Below are 22,885 nucleotides of genomic sequence, written 5' to 3'. Positions count from 1 at the left end.
CCTGAGGGCTTCACAAGACAAAAGCCTCACTATTGATTCTTACGCTGTCACTGGAGGAAACCTAGTCAGATACGTCGCTATGTAGAGAGAACGTGGTGCTCCTCGATGTCTTTTGGTTTCCTTGGGGATGAAAATGGCATAATAGGAAAGACACTGAATTGCCTCTTACTGATGGCAAACCTATGCAGACATTCAGAGGTGTCCATGACTGTCAACATTACCAAATCGGTGTATTAACCTCTGCAAAGTAAACACTGCTAACGATGAGTGTACGCTCCTGAACCACACCTACATAGTTGTATGTGTCAGCAAACAAGGTTGTAGTTGCATGATTCAATGACACTAAATAACATTAATTAATTAATTCATTCATTCATTCATTACCATTAAAATAAATCCTGAACCAGCTGCTTCCAGACCCTTGTAGAAATATTTGGGAAAGAATAATTTCCCCTGCAAATCGTGCACTAACAAGAGTTTGAGTTTATTTATTTAACCCTCTAACCCTCACAACATGGGTCTAAAGTGACCTGATATGTGTGAGTTTTTATGTTCTATATCTTTGCAATAAATTATTTTTATCATTCATTATTCCAGGTTTTCCTCAATCAGTTTGTTTTCCTTTATTATTATTTTTAAATAAAAATGATGTGTCACTACCCTTCTAAAGCACGACATGGGTGAAAAATGACCCATATCCATTTTTTAGCTAAGTTGCCTGCTAAGCTAACTACTTAGCTAACTTCTTGGCTAAGTATTTAGCTAAGTAGCTTGCTAAGCTAACTACTTAGCTAACTTCTTGGCTACGTATTTAGCTAAGAAGCTTGCTAAACTAACTACTGAGCTAACTTCTTGGCTAAGTAGTTCACTTAGCAAGCTACTTAGCCAAGTAGTTAGCTATGTAATAATACAAAAACTTTTTTTCTTCATAAAGTATGAGAGGCAAAATGGAAATAATGACCAGTTGTTATCAAAAACAAGATATTTAAAGAATACTTGGAATATTCAATCGTAAAATAGGCTGGTATCAAAAGATAGTGCACAGAAACACACAGCAAGCATTAAATAACATGGGAAATGAATGCGAGTAATTTTTGACCCATGTTGTGCATTAGAAGGGATGGCAATATGTTGTGCATCAAAGGGTTAAAACAGGGGAAATACATATTAATGAACATATACATGTAAATATGCAAGATTATAGCCAACGGCTAATTTCCATATTTAGTGCCTTTGGCAGGTTGGCTTTCATGGCCAGAATGAGCAGGAGGAGTAATTACTGAGAGAGGAAACGTGTCGTTGAAAACACAATAGAACAGAAAATAAAAAGAAAAGCAAGAACAATGAAGAGTATAGTGGATCATGGTACATACAGGCCAAAGGTCAGGGAGTTGAAACAAATAGTTTTAAACATAAAATAAATAAGCCAACAATTTGATAATCATATAAACTCATTAATCAAGCTAAAATACCAAACATATGCTGGTTCCAGCCTCTCAAATGTTAAGATTTAATTTCTTGGAATTTAAATATTTCATAGATTAAATTATTAATTAATATATATATAACATGTTTTAAAGTTTAATTTGTGAACAAAAACTCATCAGGGATTGGAAATGACATATGATGCAGAAAGTGATTGAAATGATGTGAGCTATTTATTTTTTTTAGTCAGCAATTGGCTGAAACTGAACTGTAATGACGTTTAATTAGCTATTTCTTTTATTCCTATTCCTTATTTTCTCAGTCATTTAAAGAATTGGCTGACAATGTAATTACCGGTAATTGTTTGTGTAATGTATAACAATGTTAAATATTGCTGTCTGGCTACATTTACAGAGTAGTGAAAATATGTGCATGATCCACATGAAAAAAGGTCTGTTTTCATTCCGGCTAATCAAAAATCACTATTTCAGCCGCCATATTGGTTATCGATTAATAACAAAAACTCATCTGGGATTGGAAATGTAAATGTTTCTTTTTTCTCTCTTTTCTTTTTTGAAATAAGAGTCCTCCTGTGACTGTAGCTCAGAGGGATTGCGTGAAGACTAGCTGTATTTTGGACAGCTTGACCCAAGAAAGGACATGCATTGTCACTTTCTGTGACCATCAAGTGACATGATTTTAACTGGCAGCTAGCTCTGGTGTTATTGAACTCTCTGCTGTTGTGACCCCTAAGCAGGCAGCACCAGCTGCTCCCACACGTGTGTGGTTTTGTGCATGTCTCTGATTCGGGGTCGTGTGACCTCAGGCTGAGTTCTCACTTGACTTTTTCTGTCACAACTCTCATACTGCCTCTTGAGTTGAGCTACAAATACTTGTGTGTGGGTGCTCAGTAATATGCAGGGAATTTATGAAGGTCAATTAAACAATTAAAGGTGTTTGTGTATTGACAGGCAGCTGCGGGGAACATCATCAACATGTTGTGGCAGCTGATGGAAAACGGCTTGGAGGAGCTGAAGCTTCTCCAGACGGTCCTGGTCCTGCTGACCACCAACACAGTCGTACATGATGAAGTACTGTCCAAGGTACAAGAACAACACACTCCTGTTTTACAAAAACTGTTTGGATATGTAGGTACCCATATAATGCAGTGTTACAGACAGACAGACAGACAGACAGACAGACAGACAGACAGACAGACAGACAGACAGACAGACAGACAGACAGACAGACAGACAGACAGACAGACAGACAGACAGACAGACAGACAGACAGACAGACAGACAGACAGACAGACAGACAGACAGACAGACAGACAGACAGACAGACAGACAGACAGACAGACAGACAGACAGACAGACAGACAGACAGACAGACAGACAGACAGACAGACAGACAGACAGACAGACAGACAGACAGACAGACAGACAGACAGACAGACAGTGTTTATCCCAAGCAGCATTTCACACAAAGACAATGATAAGACAATTAAATAAAAAGAACAACTTAGGCATACTTCAAGCAATAAAATATAAAAATACAATAAAAAATAAAGTGTCTAAGAAGGAGTATGTATTAAAGAGTAGAATCCAGTGCAGAATAAATATGAATATGCAGTATAAAAATGTTGGTGCTATGAAACAAATTAGGTGCTATTATTAAATTGTGCCTGTCATTTTTCAATATAAATAAATATATCCTCGCTGCAGTTTTTGCAGCATCATCAAAAAAAGACAAATTTTTTCTCAGACAGTATTTTGTTAAATGTCACAAAACACCAACCTATTGCAAAGTGGAACTATTAGGACGCATCTACTGTATGAAGTAGGGGAGGGCTTATTTAGTTTTTTGTTGTTATTTATTACTTCTTCCGTGCCAGGTAGAGAAAAAAAATATTTTTGAAAAAACAAAAATAACTGAACTCTCTTGTTCCAAATCTAATCCCAAGTAACAAATAACACAACATTATGCCAGCACAAAACGACAGCTGCCATCTATGAATGTCTTCTTATTGGCTCATTGCAGTCAACAAGATGAATATTGGCCGATACGGATGTTTGCCCACTATAACAGTGCATCCGTAATATAAAGATAGACCACAATGGCTGTAGTAATTAATCAAGGTTCAGTTTATACAAACATGTTTCCAAAAGCGTTGTGATGTTGTTTAAAACATAAATGAAACATGCAATGCAATAATATGCAAATGCTTTTGACATTATATTCAATTGAAAACTGTACAAAGACAATATATTTTATAATGTATTTAACGGATAAATGTTTTTTTGTCCATATACAGTTTGTACATAAAGTCTCTTTACAACTTAAAATAATGTATTACAAAAGCAAATGGACAGACAAATATGTGGAAAGTAATTACAAAATGAGTAAATATTGAAGTTTTTTTCCTCTTTTAATACACCTCTACATGGGCACCATTAGTTGCATGATGCACATCAAGACGGTGCTTGATTTTGTTTCAATAAACTATGATACACATTGTGCCTTCGCTTGAGGAGTAGCCATTTTATATGGTCTCATTTACCACTACCTATTTCATCAACAGGATAATACACAAATGCAATGTGATGAAAAAATTTGATGGACACCCTGTAGATTACATTCTGAATATCGTTAGCCTCATAGCATATTTGCCTAAGTCATATTTGAACGTTTTCGGGGAAACAAGAAAATACACAACTTTTAGTAAGCCCATTGGTATTCTTAATTGATATTGTAACAGTTAGTTCAAATAGAAGTGTGAACAAGTTTGCATAAAAAATTAAACACATCGATTTCATAACAGATAGAAGTGACTTAGACAGAATATGCCCTGACTAAGGCAATTTTTCTCTTACATATAAATAATGTAGTTTGGTTTATATGTAGCTGCAAATTTGCCTAAGTCACAAAGATGACTAAGGCAGAAAGTGATTTTGGACTCTAACAAGTGTTCTGATAGGCTGAGAACATATGCAATACATTTTTGGCCAAAAAATGACTTAGGCAATTATGCTATGAGGCTAACGATATGATCTATCTTGTTTTTATCAACATTGTACAGCGTGTTCCAACGTTTGTTAGACTCAGGGTTGCATATGCTGCATAACAGGTTTATGTTTTATCCCTGCCCAGGCCATTGTGCTGTGTTTCCGTCTTCACTTCACCAAGGACAACATCACCAACAACACAGCAGCTGCCACCGTCAGACAGGTCGTCACTGTGGTGTTTGAGAGGATGGTGGCAGAGGACGAGCGTTTCAAAGGTCAGAGGGTGTTGGTCCTCCAAGAGGAAACTGAGGAGTCCAGTTCATATAGTGATGGAAGTAGGAACATTAATGGGAAAAATAGAAATTAATTCATTTTTGTGATCAATTTTTTATTGTTCTTTCCATTTAGTTTAAAACAAACAAACAAGCAGGTGTGGCAAGCATCAATTGGGCAATAATAGCAACAGCAACAAAGATAAAATGCTAGTGTAGCATAACAAACCAAAAAAAATAAAAAATAAAAATAAATAAATAAATAACAATGGCAATACTACCAAACAAACATGAACAATATTGAGTGTTGAAAAATAAGAAAAAGGAAAAATAATAATAATAAATTAAAATAATAATAATAATAATAATGAAAAATAGGTAGACAACCCCCCTCCCGCCCCCCAAATTTCAAGGGGTCCACAGGCTTTGTCTCCACTAAGCACCAGTTCATGAGACATTGTGTGCTGTGTCGACATAGAGAGTAGAGTACATGATTCATGGGAAGTCAAGCTCAATGCTTATTATTCAGTCATTGATTCTAAATATTGATTAATCAGTAACATTCATACTCTGAACTGAAACTTACCCAATTGATTCACTTCTCTTACTGTTGTTCTGCCAATTGCCTGAAGTATAAATTGTATCCCTCCCCCCTTCAGGCATTGTAGAGCATCCTCCTCCTGTCCAGGGAAACACCAACAGGCGGTCTGTTAGCACGCTGAGGCCCAGTGCTAAAGATGCATACATGCTGTTCCAGGTATGTCCACCAGGGGGCGGCAGCCTTCTACACACTGTTCTGCCCTCTTTTGAGGGTGAAACCTTTGGACCAAGTTGGCTTTAAAACATGGGTCAAGATCCTGTCAATTGTGGACTAGAGAGAAGAAATCAAAGTCGTCCACAGAACTGGACATTACTGATATTACTGACCTGAAAACTGAGTTGAAGTTGGTAGAAATTGCTTTCATCTTTGCAATGAAGTGAAATTTGCAAGAAGTGTTTCAAAGGCTCCTTGTCTCAAAGTCCCTTGTCATTCCTCACCCACGCTGCACTTTTTTTGCAGTGATTTCTTATTCTTCCAGCAGAGCTCAGTGACAGCACTGTTGCAACCACTGGGATGTGAGTAGCACATTGCACTCAATTGTTTAAAATGCTGTTGTGAAACTCCCTGCAGGATTTGTGTCAGCTGGTGAATGCTGATGCCCCCTACTGGCTGGTGGGGATGACAGAAATGACCCGGACGTTTGGCCTGGAGCTGCTGGAGTCTGTTCTTAATGATTTTCCCGGGGTATTCCTGCAGGTACATGCAGCCTTACACGGCTAATATTATGAAAGAGAATTTACAGGTAGCACAAATGTAAAACCCCTTCATACTCATGAACAAAACTAGTCTTTTTGTTAAGTTTCTGCAGATTTTATGTCCATCTTAACATCAGAGATGATGCAGCTCAATGCAGGGACACAAATATTCTTTAACGGTAGTCCATCTCTCTCTGTTTCCTGCCCAGCACCAAGAGTTCAGCTTCCTGTTGAAGGAACGAGTTTGTCCCCTCGTCATCAAGCTCTTCTCCCCCAACATCAAGTTCCGGCAGGGCAGCAGCAGCGCCGCCTCACCGGCACCCGTTGAGAAACCGTACTTCCCCATCTGCATGAGGCTGCTGCGCGTGGTCTCCGTCCTCATCAAGCACTTCTACAGCTTACTGGTAAGGGACCAGTCTGCAGTGACGGTCGAGCGGTCAGAACTTTTGCCTGATGGATGCTTTACGAGTCAGGGATTTTCTCCAGCACAGAGCTGATGCTCTTAACTGATCTGGTCTGATTAGCATTGGATTTGCGTCGTAGTTTTGTCTTAGTTCTGCTTCAGGCACTTTAATGAGCTTAGCTACATCCAAGCAATTAACCAATGGAGCTGTTTTTATGTAGTTATATTCCACAGTATCAATTATTGAAATGGAAATGTGTCCTTAGCCCATCTGTCAGGAGCCACAGAATAGATTCATCAAAGCTCGAAGGGATTCAGGGATTTTGCGAGAGACCAGCTTCCTTCCAGTTGCAGGTTAGAGCTTGCCAAACGTCTGCCGCGATCTGATTGCAGTGTGTTTGTTTTTCAGGTGACTGAGTGTGAGATCTTCTTGTCTCTGCTGGTGAAGTTTTTGGACGGGGAGAAGCCACAGTGGCTGAGAGCAGTGGCTGTGGAATCAGTCCATAGGCTATGTGTGCAGCCACATTTATTACGGTAAGCAACATTAAGCTCCACAAAGCCAGCTGCACATTTGAATTAATGAGTCTCATAACTTTAAAACTGTCATTATTACTGCTACATTTTAGCTGATATGCCACAGCTGCAGAGGGCATATTTTTATGACGGGCCTGGGAGAAAAAAATTGCATATTTTTAAGTAAAATGCATCAATCTTTTGCACTTTGAGAGCTAAACGTGAGCAAAAACCTCACACAACATTTTTTTTACAGTCGGGCGATACCGTGGTATTGAATCTTTTTGTGATTAAAACAACTTTCATTGTGAGCTAATGTTAGCTCACGGCTAACGAACAGCATAATGCAACAGTGTGTTTGGATCTCTAACAGACCTGAACGGGTTGATAGTATTTAGTTTGACACGGAGAGATGATGTGGGGGCGGTAGTGATACACACAGGTAGGCATGTTTCTCTATCATGCGGGAATTGTTTAGAAACAGAGAACTGAATGCCCACGCATGTCTCGGAGTAGGATGGAGAGGTGGGTCGGGGGAATGACAGACACACTGCTGAGAATAACTTTATATCATGATAAATGGACCTGCACTTATATAGCACTTTTCTAGTCGCTTTGCGACCACTCAAAGCGATTTACACTACAGACTGCGCTCATTCACCCTTTCACACACACATTCATACTGGTGGCAGAGGCTACCCTAAACGGTCCCACCTGCCACCATTGGGAATTCATTCACACACCGATGAACGCAGCATCGGGAGCATTTTGGGGTTCAGTATCTTGCTCAAGGATACTTCGGCATGTAGGCCGTGACGGTCAGGGATCGAACCACCAACCCTTCGGTTGGGGGCCAACCGACTCTACCAACTGAGCCACAGCCGCCCTGAAAAGTGTAAATATACTTTAAGTAGCTTGAAATGTGATATTAGCGTGGCAAATTACAGTATGACGTGCCACACCAGTCTAGGTAATTCATGGGAAACCATGGCGCACGTGTGTGAGCGCGCACCGGGCGCAATACAGAGAACAAACAAGAATAACGCGCAACCATGTAGACAGAAATGACATGTCATCGTGTTAATAAGATAAATAACATATAATATAATATAAGGCTATCTAGTTTTTTAAATAAAAGGCAAGATTTAAACCTGTTCTATCAGAAAAGGCAACCTTAAATGACTTCTAAGAAGAGAAGATAAGATAAGATAAGAAATACTTTATTTATCCCAGCAGAGAAATTTAGGTGTTCCAGCAGCCAACATACACACAGCACAACACAACACAACACAACACAACACAACACAACACAACACAACACAACACAACACAACACAACACAACACAACACAACACAACACAACACAACACATGTATACATACATATTCCACCTATACAGAACATGAGCCCACAATACATAGCCTAGTATAGAGGAAGTGGAATGGATGGTCCATGTGCATTAGTAGCTGTTACTCATAGATAACAGTTACAGCAAGTGTGCAAATATATAGGTGTGTAAATACATAAACAGGTGTGCAAATATACATGTGCAAAAAACATGTGCAAAACTACAGTTTGGTTCTGTTGTGATTTGGCTCTATATAGTAAATATATTTAACTTAGTATAGTATAGTTTTACTATACCTGATAGCAAGCTCAGTCTGATTAAAGTTGACCGCACAGAGCTGCGTCTGAGGGTCTGAGATGGCCTACAATGTTTTTTACACAGTGTAGTTCTGCACTGTCAGCACCCAAATGACCAGTTTCTTGTTGTTTCCTTTCTTGCTTGTCAAAATGCTGTGCTTTTCTTTTTTCAGTTCGTTCTGCCAGTCATATGACATGAAGCAGCACTCCACTAAGGTATTCAGAGACATTGTGAACGCCCTAGGCTCCTTCATCCAGTCCCTCTTCATTGTCCCAAACGCTGGCAACACCGCTGCTGTTAATGCACCTGCTGGTCAGTTCTCTGATTATTGTTAATAATAACCACATATTCATTATGAGCTGTATTAAACTGTTGTACAGAATCAATGTATTACTAATACAGTACAGGCCAAAAGTTTGGACACACCTTCTCATTCAATGCGTTTTTCTTTTTTTTCATGACTATTTACATTGTAGATTCTCACTGAAGGCATCAAAACTATGAATGAACACGTGGAATTATGTACTTAACAGAAAAAGTGTGAAATAACTGAAAACATGTCTTGTATTTTAGATTCCTCAAAGTAACCACCCTTTGCTTACTAGAATATAAGACATGTTTTCAGTTATTTCACACTTTTTTGTTAAGTACATAATTCCACATGTGTTCATTAATAGTTTTGATGAATTTACAATGTCAATAGTCATGAAAATAAAGGAAACGCATTGAATGAGAAGGCGTGTCCAAACTTTTGGCCTGTACTGTACATTTGAAATTATTGTCTTTTTATTTTACAATTAGTATGAACGTTAATGCATTTTCAGTTTCTCGTGTCCATAAAGTTTTGTAGATGTCAAATGTTTATGATGACATGACATTCATTGAGATGCATTTGAAAAAGTTTTTGTCAGCCTTCTTTCTATCCACTCTTCCTCCATAACACTCTGATTTCCTGTCCAGGGGGCTCAGGTTCGGGGGCCCAGGGTGCAGCACAGGGCGGCCCAGGGACAGGAGGGGTCAGCGGCAACCTGACCACCCAGGCTGCGTTTGAATACCGCGGTACTTGGATCCCCCTTATGACTGTTAGTGTCCAGGGCAGCGCCAAGGCCACATAGTAAGTACTGTTACTACACAAACTTCAACAGTTCTCCTTTCTGACTCCCTTTTATTTCACTCAAGTGAACACACAGTGAATAATTCCTGTAACACACATACACACCAAACAATAAAACGGTTGTAGGTATTACCAACGCTGTCCTGCTAAATGGCATAAATATAAGCTTGTAGCGCCACTGTTAAGTTAGCTGTATCCTGCAAGCAGTGCTAAACGATTCAGCATTAAAAAACAGGGATTCATAGTAACGCAGATCAAAGGCTTGAGGACTTAAAATGCTGTTGTCATTCGTCTTTGCTGTTTTGTGGGAAAGAAGGTTTGAAATATAGAAAATGAAATTAGCTAGAGGCTTTCCTGTTATAAAGCATGAGTCGTCTAAATTTCCCTTTTTAATGGTAATGTAATTAGGATTCTTGCTGGAGGTTTTGGAGGCTGACTTTTCTTCTTAGGCACATACATTTGTTGCTTTTAGTGTCTTAAACACAGGGTACTTATTAATAAAAAGATAGTCTGGATACCTGGGACTGAACATGTGACTCTCAAAACAACAAGGGATTTATACAAATACATCCTAGGCCACAATTGAATGAATGAATGAATTAATGCTTTATTTCGGTTACAAAAAACAACAACAAAAAACAAAAACAAATCAAGGACAACAAAATAAAATCATGTTTTTTACAAAAGAATTGAGAATTGAGTTCACAGCAGAACACACAAACACAATTTAACCTCCTTCTCATCTGCTCTGTCCCTTTTTTTCATCCCGTAGTCTCGAGATGTTGGACAAGGTGGAGCCCCCGTCCATCCCAGAGGGCTACGCCATGTCTGTGGCCTTCAGTGCCCTACTGGACCTGGTGCGGGGCATCACCTCTATGATTGAAAGAGAATTGGCTGCGGAGGAGGAGGCAGCTGCTGAGTTCAGGGAGACTCATCCTGACGAGGAGTGGCAGCCACAACCTGGTGAGAGGGGAAGAAGGGGCAGAGGAAATAAACAAGGGCTGTCAAAGTTAATACAATTACAATGTCTTATCAAAGAGTTGTTTTAATTCTACTAATTGTTTTGACACATTATTACAGATTGCGCTATGATAAACATTTTGCCCAAAAGCAACTAGCAAAGCAATGTATGAGGAAAGTTATTTATAACAAGAAGCCCTGCCAGCCCGTTTGACAACTTTTCCGTTGATTTGAACTGAGTTACCAACAAATTGCATCTAGTGTTAAATAGCATTTTCTAGCAAAAAGCACACATTCCTGTTAGCTCCAAAACATCTAGTTCAGGGGTGGTCAACCTGTGGCTCCAGAGCCTCATGTGGCTCTTTAGGCCGCCTGCAGGGGCTCCCCTTGGCTGAGACAAAAAAATTATGTATATATTTTTACATTTAAATTTTCACTTATCAATGGTGTAGACCAAAAACTATTTGTATTCTTCAATTGTAAAATTGTATAGCTTTTTTACAGCATATTAAAAAAGTTTTGACATTTAAGTCAACTAAAATGTCCTTCATAGCTTACGAAAGTCTCCGGCCCGGCGCCTTAACCTTTAAGTTTTGCCAACTTTGAGTTTAGTTTTGAGTTCCCCTAGATAGACTAGTTTCAAAATCATATTAATAAATGCTCAATATGACTATTAATAATGTTGGTAGGCTAATTTAGACTTATTAGGCTGTTTAATTTTAATTTTAGGCTCAATATAAGGTTTGTGGCTCCATTCTGCGATTTTCTCTCTTTTTTTTGGTCAACAGTGGCTCTTTAGTTAGTTAAGGTTGCCCTCCCCTGATCTAGTTTGTAGAAGCAAAAATTGTAGAGAATGACAGTCAGCATATAATATCCACTGTGTCAGAGATATGCAACTCGTATGAAAACCACACAAGTAGCGGTGTGGATGGGACACCAATACGAAGGTTACACTCACCGGAGATTACTGGACTTCTCTCAGAAATCACAGATACCTCACGCTTTATTTCGACTAGTATTGGGAAATAATAGTTAAAGAACCTAACTCCAGTTTTATGAACACATTGTGAATTGACAACACTATTAGCAGCATCTCCCATTTAATTTTTACAGATAGACAATTTGTGTTTTTCTTTGATTAACAATGGAAAATCATGATTTGAATTGTGATTAAGGATTTTAATCGATAGACAGCTATAATATAAACCAATTAGATTGACTATAAAGAGATAAGTGAGATTAAAGAGGTGCCACAAACTCAAAAGCAACATTTCAAAGGGGAAAGAACAAAGCATTTTTACAGGTTTGTTTGCAGTTTGTGTTTTACTGCATCATTGCAAAGCCCATTAGGATTCTGGGTGGCAGCACTTTTATGACCCCTGGTGGCGAGTATTGTGCCAGTATGTCTTCATCTTTTCAAATAAGATTTTCAAAATGTCTAAGCATGTTTTGTTTCCAAGTGATACCAAAGTGAAATAATAAACTCAGCGTGCCTTTGTGTCTGTGTCTCAGGAGCCCACCTGGTGTGGGAGGAGATGGTCAGTGCCTGCTGGTGTGGTCTGCTGGCTGCTCTGTCCCTGCTCCTAGACGCCAGGTAAAGTGAATATCTCAGCCTTTTTTTTTTTTTTTTTTTCTTTTTTTTTTAATGAACTGCTCTTTTGCAGTCAGCAGTCATGTTGGATGTCCACATGTCGGAATTAAGCAGGAGAGAATGAATTGTCTTATAGGAAATCATAATTCCTGTTTGAAAATGTCAGTGGCTGAACTGAAGGCAACATCATAATCTCACAGGAGAACTGGAAGGAAATTTTCAAACAACAATGGAAAACAACAAATTCTCCACTTTGGAGAGAATATTCATGGAAAAATCTCATTCGCTATTTCTGCACTCCATATCAAAAGAGGTCATATTCCAACCAGACAGAATGTTGGAGATGTTGTCGAAGCAAAGAGGGGAATCACTATTATATCATATATTCTGGTGTTGCCCTGTTGTGACCCCATTTTGGTTGAGCGTACATCAAATTCTAGAGACTGTGTTTTCAACAAAAATAACTTTTTGTTTCAATTTGTTATATTTAGTGGATCTAGAGGAACTGGAGTGGAGGAAAAAAGATACATATTTACTTAGGATATTGTTGGTGGCCTGTAAGAAATCAATAACAAAGAAATGGCTGAAGAGGGAGGCACCTAGTGCAGATGAATGGATTGATATTGTGTACAGTATCTTTGTAATGGAAAGAATTACTTTCAATTTAAGAACACAAAAAGAGGTATTTATTGAAAATTGGCAAAAATGGATTACATATGTCTCTACCATAAAACGGATTTCAGGTAATCTCAGATTGGACGATCAGAATACTTTCATTTCTTTGTACCTTTCCCCTTTTTATTTTATTTTATTTATTCATTTATTTTTGGGTGTTTTCCAATCCCCTTTTGTACACTTTTACTTTTTTCTTTGATATTTTCTGTATTTGTCTATAGGTCTTCATGTTGATTGTTTGTTTGTTCATTTCAAAAACCAATAAAAAGTAAATTACAAAAAAAAAGAAAATGTCAGCGGCTGACAGGAGGTACACTTAGACTTCTACTGATTTTATAGCACTTCTATTCAGAGGAAATGGATAGATAATAGATGGATTCATAGTTCTTTATTCAGATGTTGATTTATCAGTATTTTTTTTTTACAAGCAACTAGATGGCTTGATTAGTACTGTCCAGGCCAAGTCAGATAAAATACCACTTAGTGTTTAGTATACAACTCTGGCAGCTAGCCTGAGAGAATAAAAACTCTCATAAAGATAGCGCTGTACCGAACAGTTCCAAGCTTTATTGGTCATGTTCACATTCAATTTAATTCTGTTTAAACCCTGTATTACTGCAAAGTTGCAAATAAGGATTAGGCTACACTAATATTACTAGTATATATTATAATTATTATTATCCTATTTGTCCAATTTGCAGGGTTGTAACAGTCACGTGAGCCAAGCATTTCCAATGAGCCCAGAGCGTTTTAAAGTTTAGAAGTCAAAACGTATATAAAAATTTATAAATATATAAAAATGTATATTCACAGCAAAAATGTTTTTTTCACTATTCCGTATTATTATTTTTATTTTTATTTTTATTTTTTTAAGGGGTTGATAATGTAATAAAAATATAAAATACAATGAGAGACATTCAAAGTATTTTTCAAAAACTTCAATAGAAGTACCAAATTAAAAAAAACAGTTTAATTCAGTACAGCCCCAGGTAAAGGTTTAGCTTAGATCTTAAGAAATCACACACTTTCTGCTTATTTTCTCCAGAGTAATAATAATCTTCCTTTAATTTAACATAAAGTCAATGGACCCAGCCTTAATGGAAAACCCCTTTTCACAATTTCTATTTTTTTTCTCCCTCTTGTCCCATCACTTTAGCACCGACGAGACAGCCACAGAGAACATCCTAAAGGCCGAGCTGACCATGGCCTCTCTGTGTGGTCGTCTGGGCCTGGTGACGCCCCGTGACGCCTTCATCACAGCCATCTGTAAGGCCTCTCTGCCGCCTCACTACGCCCTGACTGTTCTGAGCAGCAACGCCGCCAACCTCTCCAGCAAAGGTACAGCAACTCCGTGGAGAAAGCCACCTCAGTGTCCTGTTAGTGCTTTATTTGTACAAGATGTCGCCCCAAATTCTTAATTGCCTGCACACAAATACCTGGATAATACTGCAAACCATTTGGGGCTGAGTTTTTGTGTTCTTGCTTTTAATGTTGGCATCACAAATTGCAATACGTAACTGTTCCACACGACGCTAAAATCCCCCTTTCCTACCCTGAGGATGGCCTCTGGTTGTGTGTGTTTATGTTAAACTAATGAGCTCTTCTTATCTCCCTTATGGTTCGATGTGCACGCTGCTAAACTCAGCTTTACATGTAAAATGTTGGCACTATGCCTGTCCCTACTGCCCTGCTCTTATTGCATTAATCCATAACTTTTTACTGTGGCTTCTAATTAGGAACACCAAGGAGAATGTGTCTGGGGAATGTAGACACACACACACACACACACACACACAGCTGCTCTCAAACCAGCCACTCAGACATTCGTTATTTGCATATTAGCTTGTAGAGATAAAGCTGGCAAATTAGGTCTCAACTCGCGATGGATGTTTGGCTTGGAGTTAATTAAAAAAAGCTTTTCTTGCATGTCGTAAGCTTGTTACAAAACCTGTTTGTGTGTATTACTGTGACTTACCTGACTCCTGCGTGTATGTGTATGTCTGCGTGTACACTCCACAGCCTACTCGATCCAGGGCCAGAGTGTGCAGATTATCAGCCCCTCCAGTGAATCTCATCAGCAGGTGGTGGCTGTGGGGCAGCCTCTCACGTCCCAGCCACAAGGCACTGTGGTGGTAAGGACACACACACACACACACACACACACACACACACACAATTATAAAGAGGCTCTGGTTACACTTGACATTTTAATAATTTAATTCATGTAGCAGTTTTCCAGAAACAAAGCGTACAAACATTTTATTATCAAGACAAATTATACCCCAATGTTCCAAAAATGATTTAACAGCTGCTTAAAGAGAGCAAATCTGTTGCAGTTTGGGAAGATAAATACTCTTAAAGAGCGTTGTAGTCCTGACCACTGAGGTCTACAGCAAGACCGATCACCGTTTAGTGCCAGTTGAGACAAAAGAGGGTCGAATTAAGTCTAGAGTCTAGACCCAAAAGAACCACATGTACTTTCAGATAAAATAAAACACACAGCAAAGCATTTTTTTTTTACCAAGTTGTGTTTTTATGTAGGTGCAATGTAAGTCAAGTCAAGTCAAGTCAAGTCAAAGTTTATTTATAGAGCACATTTAAAAACAACCTCAGTTGACCAAAGTGCTGTACAGTTATTAAAATAGAATAAATCATACACAAATAGGTATAAATAAAAACAATGAAAACAATAAAATACTAAAAACAGTAAAACAATAAAATAAAATAGAATAAAATAGTAATAAAAGCTCAATCCACAAGAGAGTTAGAGATAAAAAAGACAAATAAAAGGGTAAAAAAGTAATGCATATTAATAACACGGACAAAGATTTCTCTCAGGGCACCATTCAGATAAGGGACACTGTTATGAACATAGGCAGGTCAGGCTAGCGTGTGCACCTGAATTTCTCTTGAGGATAATTACATTACATTAATACATGCTTTAACCTTGACCCTCACCTGGAGTCTTTCTTCTGTAATTAGAAATCTCCCTATAGTAATAATAATGTTACATGTTTTTCTGGTCTTAGCTCTTATGTTACTGTGTGTACATATTTCCCCTCCTTTTTTTCCACCATAGTCATATTGCTGTGACCTGTGTAAATAACGATACTAATATCTTGTAATTTAAGTAAGCCATCATCTTTTCTGCTATTTTACTCATTATGATTTTGCTCTGGAGAAGTAGTTCAGCCAAATATCTGGTGACGTACACTACCGGTCAAAAGTTTTAGAACACCCCAATTTTCCAGTTTTTTATTGAAAATCAAGCAGTTCAAGACAAATCAACAGCTTGAAAGGGTACAAAGGTAAGTGGTGAACTGCCAGAGGTAAATAATAAAAGGTGAAATATAACGTACATTTCAGAATTATGCAAGTAGGCCTTTTTTCAGGGAACAAGAAGTGGGTTAACAACAATATTTTGTCCATTTTTGAATTCTTTTCATGTCTTTGTAAGTCATTTTGTGTCTTTTTTTGGTCATTTTGTGTCTTTTTTTAGTCATTTTGTGTCTTTTTTGTCATTTTGTGTCTTTTTTTAGTCATTTTGTGTCTTTTTTTAGTCATTTTGTGTCTTTTGGTGTCTTTTTTGTAATTTTGTGTCTTTTTTTAGTCCTTTAATCCAACATAAAATGTGATTTTGAATCTTTTTTTTACTTTCAAAACACTATCATGCTCAATAAAGAATTTTAAATGTTACAAATGTGCATTAATTTCAGAGTACACTGAGACATTAAACTGCATCATTTTCAATTCAATTCTAGAAAAGTTGGTGTGTTCTAAAACTTTTGACCAGTAGTGTATGTGAAATGTGCTATTATATAACTATCTGTCCCTCTGTCAGCTAACCGCCAAGAACATCCAGTGCATGCGGACCCTGTTGAACCTGGCACACTGCCACGGGGCCGTGCTGGGCACCTCCTGGCAGCTGGTACTGGCTACACTGCAGGTACTATTTCCACCTGGTACCACATGTTTACACGTAACCACACACACGTTTTAATTATACAAGACAAAATTGTCAGTCCAAATTCTCTCTGTCATACGCATGCATGTACAGTACAGGCCAAAAGTTTGGACACGCCTTCTCATTCAATACGTTTCCTTTATTTTCATGACTATTTACATTGTAGATTCATCAAAACTATTAATGAACATATGTGGAATTGTGTACTTAACAAATAAGTGTGAAATAACTGAAAACTTCAGCAGCAGACTGTTACACCCACGGTGTAAGAAGGAAGGTCATTCATTCCAGCTGCCATAAGACTGTACAACACCTGCACAATCTGAACATTTTTGCATATAATCTGCACTCTGCACATTCTCCACTTAATTTGCACTAAATTGTATATAGTATATTATTATTATTATTATTTTGTATATTGTTAAATGTCTTTTCTTAGATTGTTTTTTATCTTATCTTAAAATTGTGTGATTTTCTGCAGCTGTAACAAAGAAATGTCCCCGCTGTGGGATTAATAAAGTCAAATCTAATCTAAAACATGTTTTATATTCTAGTAAGCAAAGGGTGGCTACTTTGAGGAATCTGAAATACAAGACATGTTTTCAGTTATTTCACACTTTTTTTGTTAAGTACATAATTCCATATGTGTTCATTCATAGTTTTGATGCCTTCAGTGAGAATCTACAATGTAAATAGTCATGAAAATAAAGAAAAACACATTGAATGAGAAGGTGTGTGTCCAAACTTTTGGCTTGTACTGTATGTACACGCCATTCTCTACTAAGACAAATGAAAAAAAAACATTCATGAAAATACAAGCACTGCTTGTTGGAAAAGAAAGGACTAGAACAAATAAAATCAGAATCTCTTACTTGTTTTCAGGGCTTTGTTAAACTTACAGAATAGCCGTTTAAATGTAATCATTATTAACTCCCATACATTTCTTAATGTTATCTCTCAGTATGTCATTGTTCATGAGTCTCACTCTTTTCTCCCAGCACTTGGTGTGGATCCTGGGTTTGAAGCCGGGCGTGGGCGGCGCCCTGAAGCCTGGCCGAGCAGTGGAGGGACCCAGCACTGTGAGTTTCTCAGGAAAAATGCATTGAGCATGCATTGTGCTGTGTGTTTTTCCAACTCGTTGTAGAAGCACGGTGAGCTAACTGGCTGTGGTCGTGCCCTTGTCCTAAACAGGTGCTGACTACAGCTGTGATGACGGACCTCCCCGTCATCTCCAACATCCTGTCCCGACTGTTTGAGAGCTCTCAGTAAGAACCAGTCCTCCATTTGTGGAAATAAACACTCATTATAGAAAGTCTAAATACATATCCCAATGCTGTTAACCCATTGAGGCCTAAGACGCCTGTAAAACCTCTGGGCGATTTTAAAATAAGCCCCTAAAACCTGAAGTTTTTCTGGAAATTCAACAGAAGTGTCAACTCTTCCTACTAAATAATAGATTTTTCAGCCTCTGTAGCAGATAGAAATGAAATTCAAAAAGTATTTGAGAGCTTATGCAAATACTACAAAATGATGTATCCACTTTCCAGGCTTCAATGGGTTAAATAGTCTAGTGGAGGATTTTCAGAAATTAACTCACTGGTAAAGGTCAATTGGGCTACATTTTCTGCCCAGAACTAATACTTACCATATGGGCATAAATAGTCATTTTTTGTGTGTCAACAAATTCAATAAACCCTTGCTGTCTGCAGAGATGTTGTCGTCATAAGGAATAATAAATCTAAAGCTTCTAAAGAATCTTTCTACTGTAGTTTGGAATAGAATTGTTAATCTCCATAAATAATTATTGGCTTGACCTGAAGAATAACATGTGGCTCTACAGTGAGGGAAATAAGTATTTGATCCCTTGCCGGTTTAGTTCCCACTGACAAATAAATGAACGGTCCATGATTTTAGTCCATAAATCACATCATATAAAAATTATACATTTATTTCCATTTGACTGAGTGTAATAAGTATTTGATCCCCTAAGAAAGAATGACTTAGTACTTGGTGTAGAAACCCTTGTTGGCAAGCACAGAGGTCAGATGTTTCTTGTAGTTGGTCACCAGGTTTGTGCACATCTCTGGAGGGATTTTGGTCAACTCCTCTTGGCATCAAAACCTGAAGGATATGGAGAGGACCTGCAGTTGCTAGGCAACTCCAAGCTTCAGATTTTCTCTGGGATTAAGGTCCGAAGACTGGCTAGGCCACTCCATGACCTTAATATGCTCTTTATTGAGCCGCTCCTTTGCTTTCTTGGCCGATTTTTTTTGGTCATTTTAGACGACCTAACGTGAACTTTGAGGTGACAACCTCCTGCCCTCAGCCAGGACACTGAAAATGTGTCGTCTTCCAGCAAGACAATGCAAGCTTAATAATAAATAATCCAGCTTCTCGATTAGAAGAAATAATAATGTGCTTTACTTGAATTATATTTTAGTATTTTGGTTAAAGAGCTTCTACATACTGGTGTATTAACCATTACAGAAATACACTACTGGTCAAAAGTTTTAGAACACACCAACTTTTCCAGAATTTAATTGAAAATTATGCAGTTTAATGTCTCAGTCTACTCTGAAATGAATGCACATTTGCAACATTTAAAATTCTTTATTGAGCATGATAGTGTTTTGAAAGTAAAAAAAAGATTCAAAATCACATTTTATGTTGGACTAAAGGACTAAAAAAAGACACAAAATGACCAAAAAAAGACACAAAATGACAAAAAAAGACACCAAAAGACACAAAATGACTTAAAAAAAGACACAAAATTACCAAAAAAGACACAAAATGACTTACAAAGACATGAAAAGAATTCAAAAATGGACAAAATAGCCCAAGACTCCATAGAGTTAAGTTGTTAACCCATTTCTTGTTCCCTGAAAAAAAGGCCTACTTGTATAATTCTAAAATGTACATTATTTTTCAGTTTTGGTTAAGCTTACCTTTTTTTATTTACCTCTGGCAGTTCACCACTTACCTTTGTACCCTTTCAAGCTGTTAATTTGACTTGAACTGCTTGAATTTCAATAAAAAACTGGAAAAATTGGGGTGTTCTAAAACTTTTGACCGGTAGTGTATAAAAAAAGATTTTGGTAATTACTAAGGCTGTGGCACACACCTGTGGTCTAATACAATTGTTAAGCACTGTGTATATGGGAAAATAGTGGATCCTGTTAAAAATCTGAACTCTTAACAATGAAATGATTGTGCTTTGTAAAATATGTACATATAATATGCAATATGTGTTTTATATGTGATCCAGGTACCTGGATGATGTCTCCCTGCATCACCTGATCAACGCTCTCTGTTCGCTCTCACTGGAAGCCATGGAAATGGCTTATGGAAACAACAAAGTAAAAAGAGTTTGTCTTGCTTGTCTGTTGTAGATAACCATACATATTTGATCAGCAAGCTCAGGATACAAGCTGTCCAGTATTAATATATATTTTCTATTTTCTTGTCTTGGTTTCAGGAGCCTTCTCTGTTTGCTGTTGCCAAGCTGCTGGAGACCGGCCTCGTCAACATGGATCGTATAGAGATCCTGTGGAGACCTCTAACCGGCCACTTATTGGAGGTAACATCTATTACAGCTACACACCACAAGGTTCAGTGTCACCGTCACCACATTTCATTAAATTCTGTGAAAGATGCAGTTTCATAAATGAAAGATAAGTTTGTCAACCAAGGTAATACAGCGATCTTGCAATCATTGGATACAATAAGCGTCCATTGAATTAGACATCTTAGGCATTTCTCTTGAACTCCAGTTTTTCTAAATTTAGTAATAGTCATTGTCAATTTTTCCAATGCTGTCATTGAAAAATGTGGAACCAAACTCTATAATAATAATAATAATAACGAATGTAAGGACCTAAAAGAATGTCTAAATTGCCCCCTTCTACTCTTTTGGTTACTTCACCCAGTACCAAGGCTCTAATAATGCCATTTTTCCATGGGATCTGGAGGACATGTGGTTTAGTCATGAAGGAAAAAAATGGTTGAATAAGCTAAAGAAGGGTCTAAAGTTTTAATTAGTATTGCAGTTTTTGATTAACCCATAAGAACCCAGAGCCAGTAATCCTTAAAAAGGAAAATTATGGGGGATATACCATAGACCAAGTGGACCTTATGATATATCTTATTTTTAAATTAATAAACTAGACACCTTTTCTGCTTACAGAAACACAAATTTGCCTTTTTCTTTGCATCTCCACCACATATATCAAAATTGTGACTTTAATAGTGCTGTTAGACAACAAATTCCATTTCAGATTTGTTTTTTGTAACAAAATAATAATAAATCGAGAATAAATTAATATAAATAACACTGCCTTATTGGACGGCTTCTCAACAAGCTACTGTAGCTGTAGAACACTAAAAAACACACTTATGTACTTGAGAAAACATACATGAACATTACTAGAACATTTAAAATGTTTGTGACACCCATGTCACCGTGGGTTCTTATGGGTTAAAAAAAGTGATGGACTTAAAGCTGGGGTAGGCAGTTGTTTTTCGGCATCATTGGGCAAAAAAAAATCCATAATAACCTTTTAGTAAATCGTAGATAAAGTGTTCTGAGAGGCAATAGGCTTCTGCGCCTGTGACAGAAGACTTTGGCCAATCACAGGTCATTTCAGAGAGATTAAAGCTCCTATTGGCTGTTTTACAAGCCCAGATGTGCACCCTTCAGATGGTGAAAGCCTGATTCAGTGGTGGATAATCCTCCACAAAGGTTGTGATACCAGCATTGCCAACAACTGCCTTCACTGCAGAGCAACTCAAATAAAAGGAAGATAGAGTTATCAAAAAGGGAGTGAACAAAAGTAATAATTCACGTCAATATCAGTGAAGTGTGTCAGAGATGGAGATAAAATGTTGCCAACAGTTTTAACTGAAGCCAAAGACTCGCAGCTGCAGCTAATTCAAAGTCAAGTTTATGTCACTGGCTATAACCACAATTTGCAGTATGTCATCTGAAAGGGCTTCACAGGCACACAAGTTTGCAAAGAAAACAGGACGGTAATTCACATAGAATTTCTGCAATGTAATGACTGAATTGAATGATTAGTCAATGACTGCATGAAGAGGGGCTTAGGAGGGAGAGGAGAGAGCTGCATTTTCAAATTCTGCCATTTTTTTACTACTACCCCAGCTTTATTAATGTCCAAATGTTATATTTTATGCAAGATTCTCCTCTTGCCTCTTTGTTCTTAAATATTGGTTCAACTAAAGTTGCAGCATGTTCAGCTGATTTTATGACATGCATTTTCAACATTTTTGGAAATTAAGGTGGTTGTTACAGCCCTTGTATTAGCAGAATTGCTCCCTTAGTGGGGTTAACCTCACTAGAGATTTTTTTTGATAGCTCAGCAGTTGAAAGAGCGAAAGAAAGGAATCCTGATGTATACTTTACCTGATGCAGCAACATGATAAAAAAAACAAATATTTGATGTAAAGTTGCATTATGCTGCTTTTAAATTAAAGATGTCATTGTACATGTATGCAGTGCAGCTCTGGCACAAATACTAACTGATATACACTACCGGTCAAAAGTTTTAGAACACCCCAATTTTTCCATTTTTTTATTGAAATTCAAGCAGTTCAAGTCAAATGAACAGCTTGAAAGGGTACAAAGGTAAGTGGTGAACTGCCAGAGGTAAATAAAAAAAAGGCAAGGTTAACCAAAACTGAAAAATAATGTACATTTCAAAATTATACAAGTAGGCCTTTTTCAGTGAACAAGAAATGGATTAACAACTTAACTCTATGGAGTCTTGGGCTATTTTGTCCATTTTTTAATTCTTTTCATGTCTTTGTTAGTCATTTTTGTGTCTTTTTTGGTAATTTTGTGTCTTTTGGTGTCTTCTTTTGTCATTTTGTGTCTTTTTTTGGTCATTTTGTGTCTTTTTTTAGTCTTTTAGTCCAACATAGAATGTGATTTTGAATCTTTTTTTTACTTTCAAAACACGATCATGCTCAATAAATAATTTTAAATGTTGCAAATGTGCATTA

At 37.5% G+C, this 22,885-nt stretch overlaps 1 protein-coding gene across 2 annotated transcripts in view; it reads left to right on the top strand.

Annotated features, from left to right (window-relative positions):
* mon2 (MON2 homolog, regulator of endosome-to-Golgi trafficking) overlaps positions 1 to 22,885 on the top strand; it is a 61,132-nt gene that overhangs the window by 19,656 nt on the left and 18,591 nt on the right. For both annotated transcript variants that reach the window (XM_059334598.1, XM_059334597.1), the window contains exons 4-20: positions 2,397 to 2,528; positions 4,579 to 4,708; positions 5,365 to 5,462; positions 5,877 to 6,002; positions 6,211 to 6,405; positions 6,814 to 6,938; positions 8,736 to 8,875; positions 9,524 to 9,677; positions 10,450 to 10,640; positions 12,150 to 12,231; positions 14,060 to 14,241; positions 14,923 to 15,035; positions 16,745 to 16,849; positions 17,866 to 17,946; positions 18,059 to 18,132; positions 20,133 to 20,223; positions 20,343 to 20,444. In XM_059334598.1, coding sequence (XP_059190581.1) covers positions 2,397 to 2,528; positions 4,579 to 4,708; positions 5,365 to 5,462; positions 5,877 to 6,002; positions 6,211 to 6,405; positions 6,814 to 6,938; positions 8,736 to 8,875; positions 9,524 to 9,677; positions 10,450 to 10,640; positions 12,150 to 12,231; positions 14,060 to 14,241; positions 14,923 to 15,035; positions 16,745 to 16,849; positions 17,866 to 17,946; positions 18,059 to 18,132; positions 20,133 to 20,223; positions 20,343 to 20,444 — 2,121 coding nt within the window. The remainder of the gene's footprint in view (positions 1 to 2,396; positions 2,529 to 4,578; positions 4,709 to 5,364; positions 5,463 to 5,876; positions 6,003 to 6,210; positions 6,406 to 6,813; positions 6,939 to 8,735; positions 8,876 to 9,523; positions 9,678 to 10,449; positions 10,641 to 12,149; positions 12,232 to 14,059; positions 14,242 to 14,922; positions 15,036 to 16,744; positions 16,850 to 17,865; positions 17,947 to 18,058; positions 18,133 to 20,132; positions 20,224 to 20,342; positions 20,445 to 22,885) is intronic.

Source organism: Centropristis striata, chromosome 6, assembly GCF_030273125.1.
Source record: "Centropristis striata isolate RG_2023a ecotype Rhode Island chromosome 6, C.striata_1.0, whole genome shotgun sequence".
Lineage (NCBI taxonomy): Eukaryota > Metazoa > Chordata > Actinopteri > Perciformes > Serranidae > Centropristis > Centropristis striata.
Note: the sequence above shows the minus strand (reverse complement) of the source record. Positions and strands in the feature narration are given on the sequence as shown.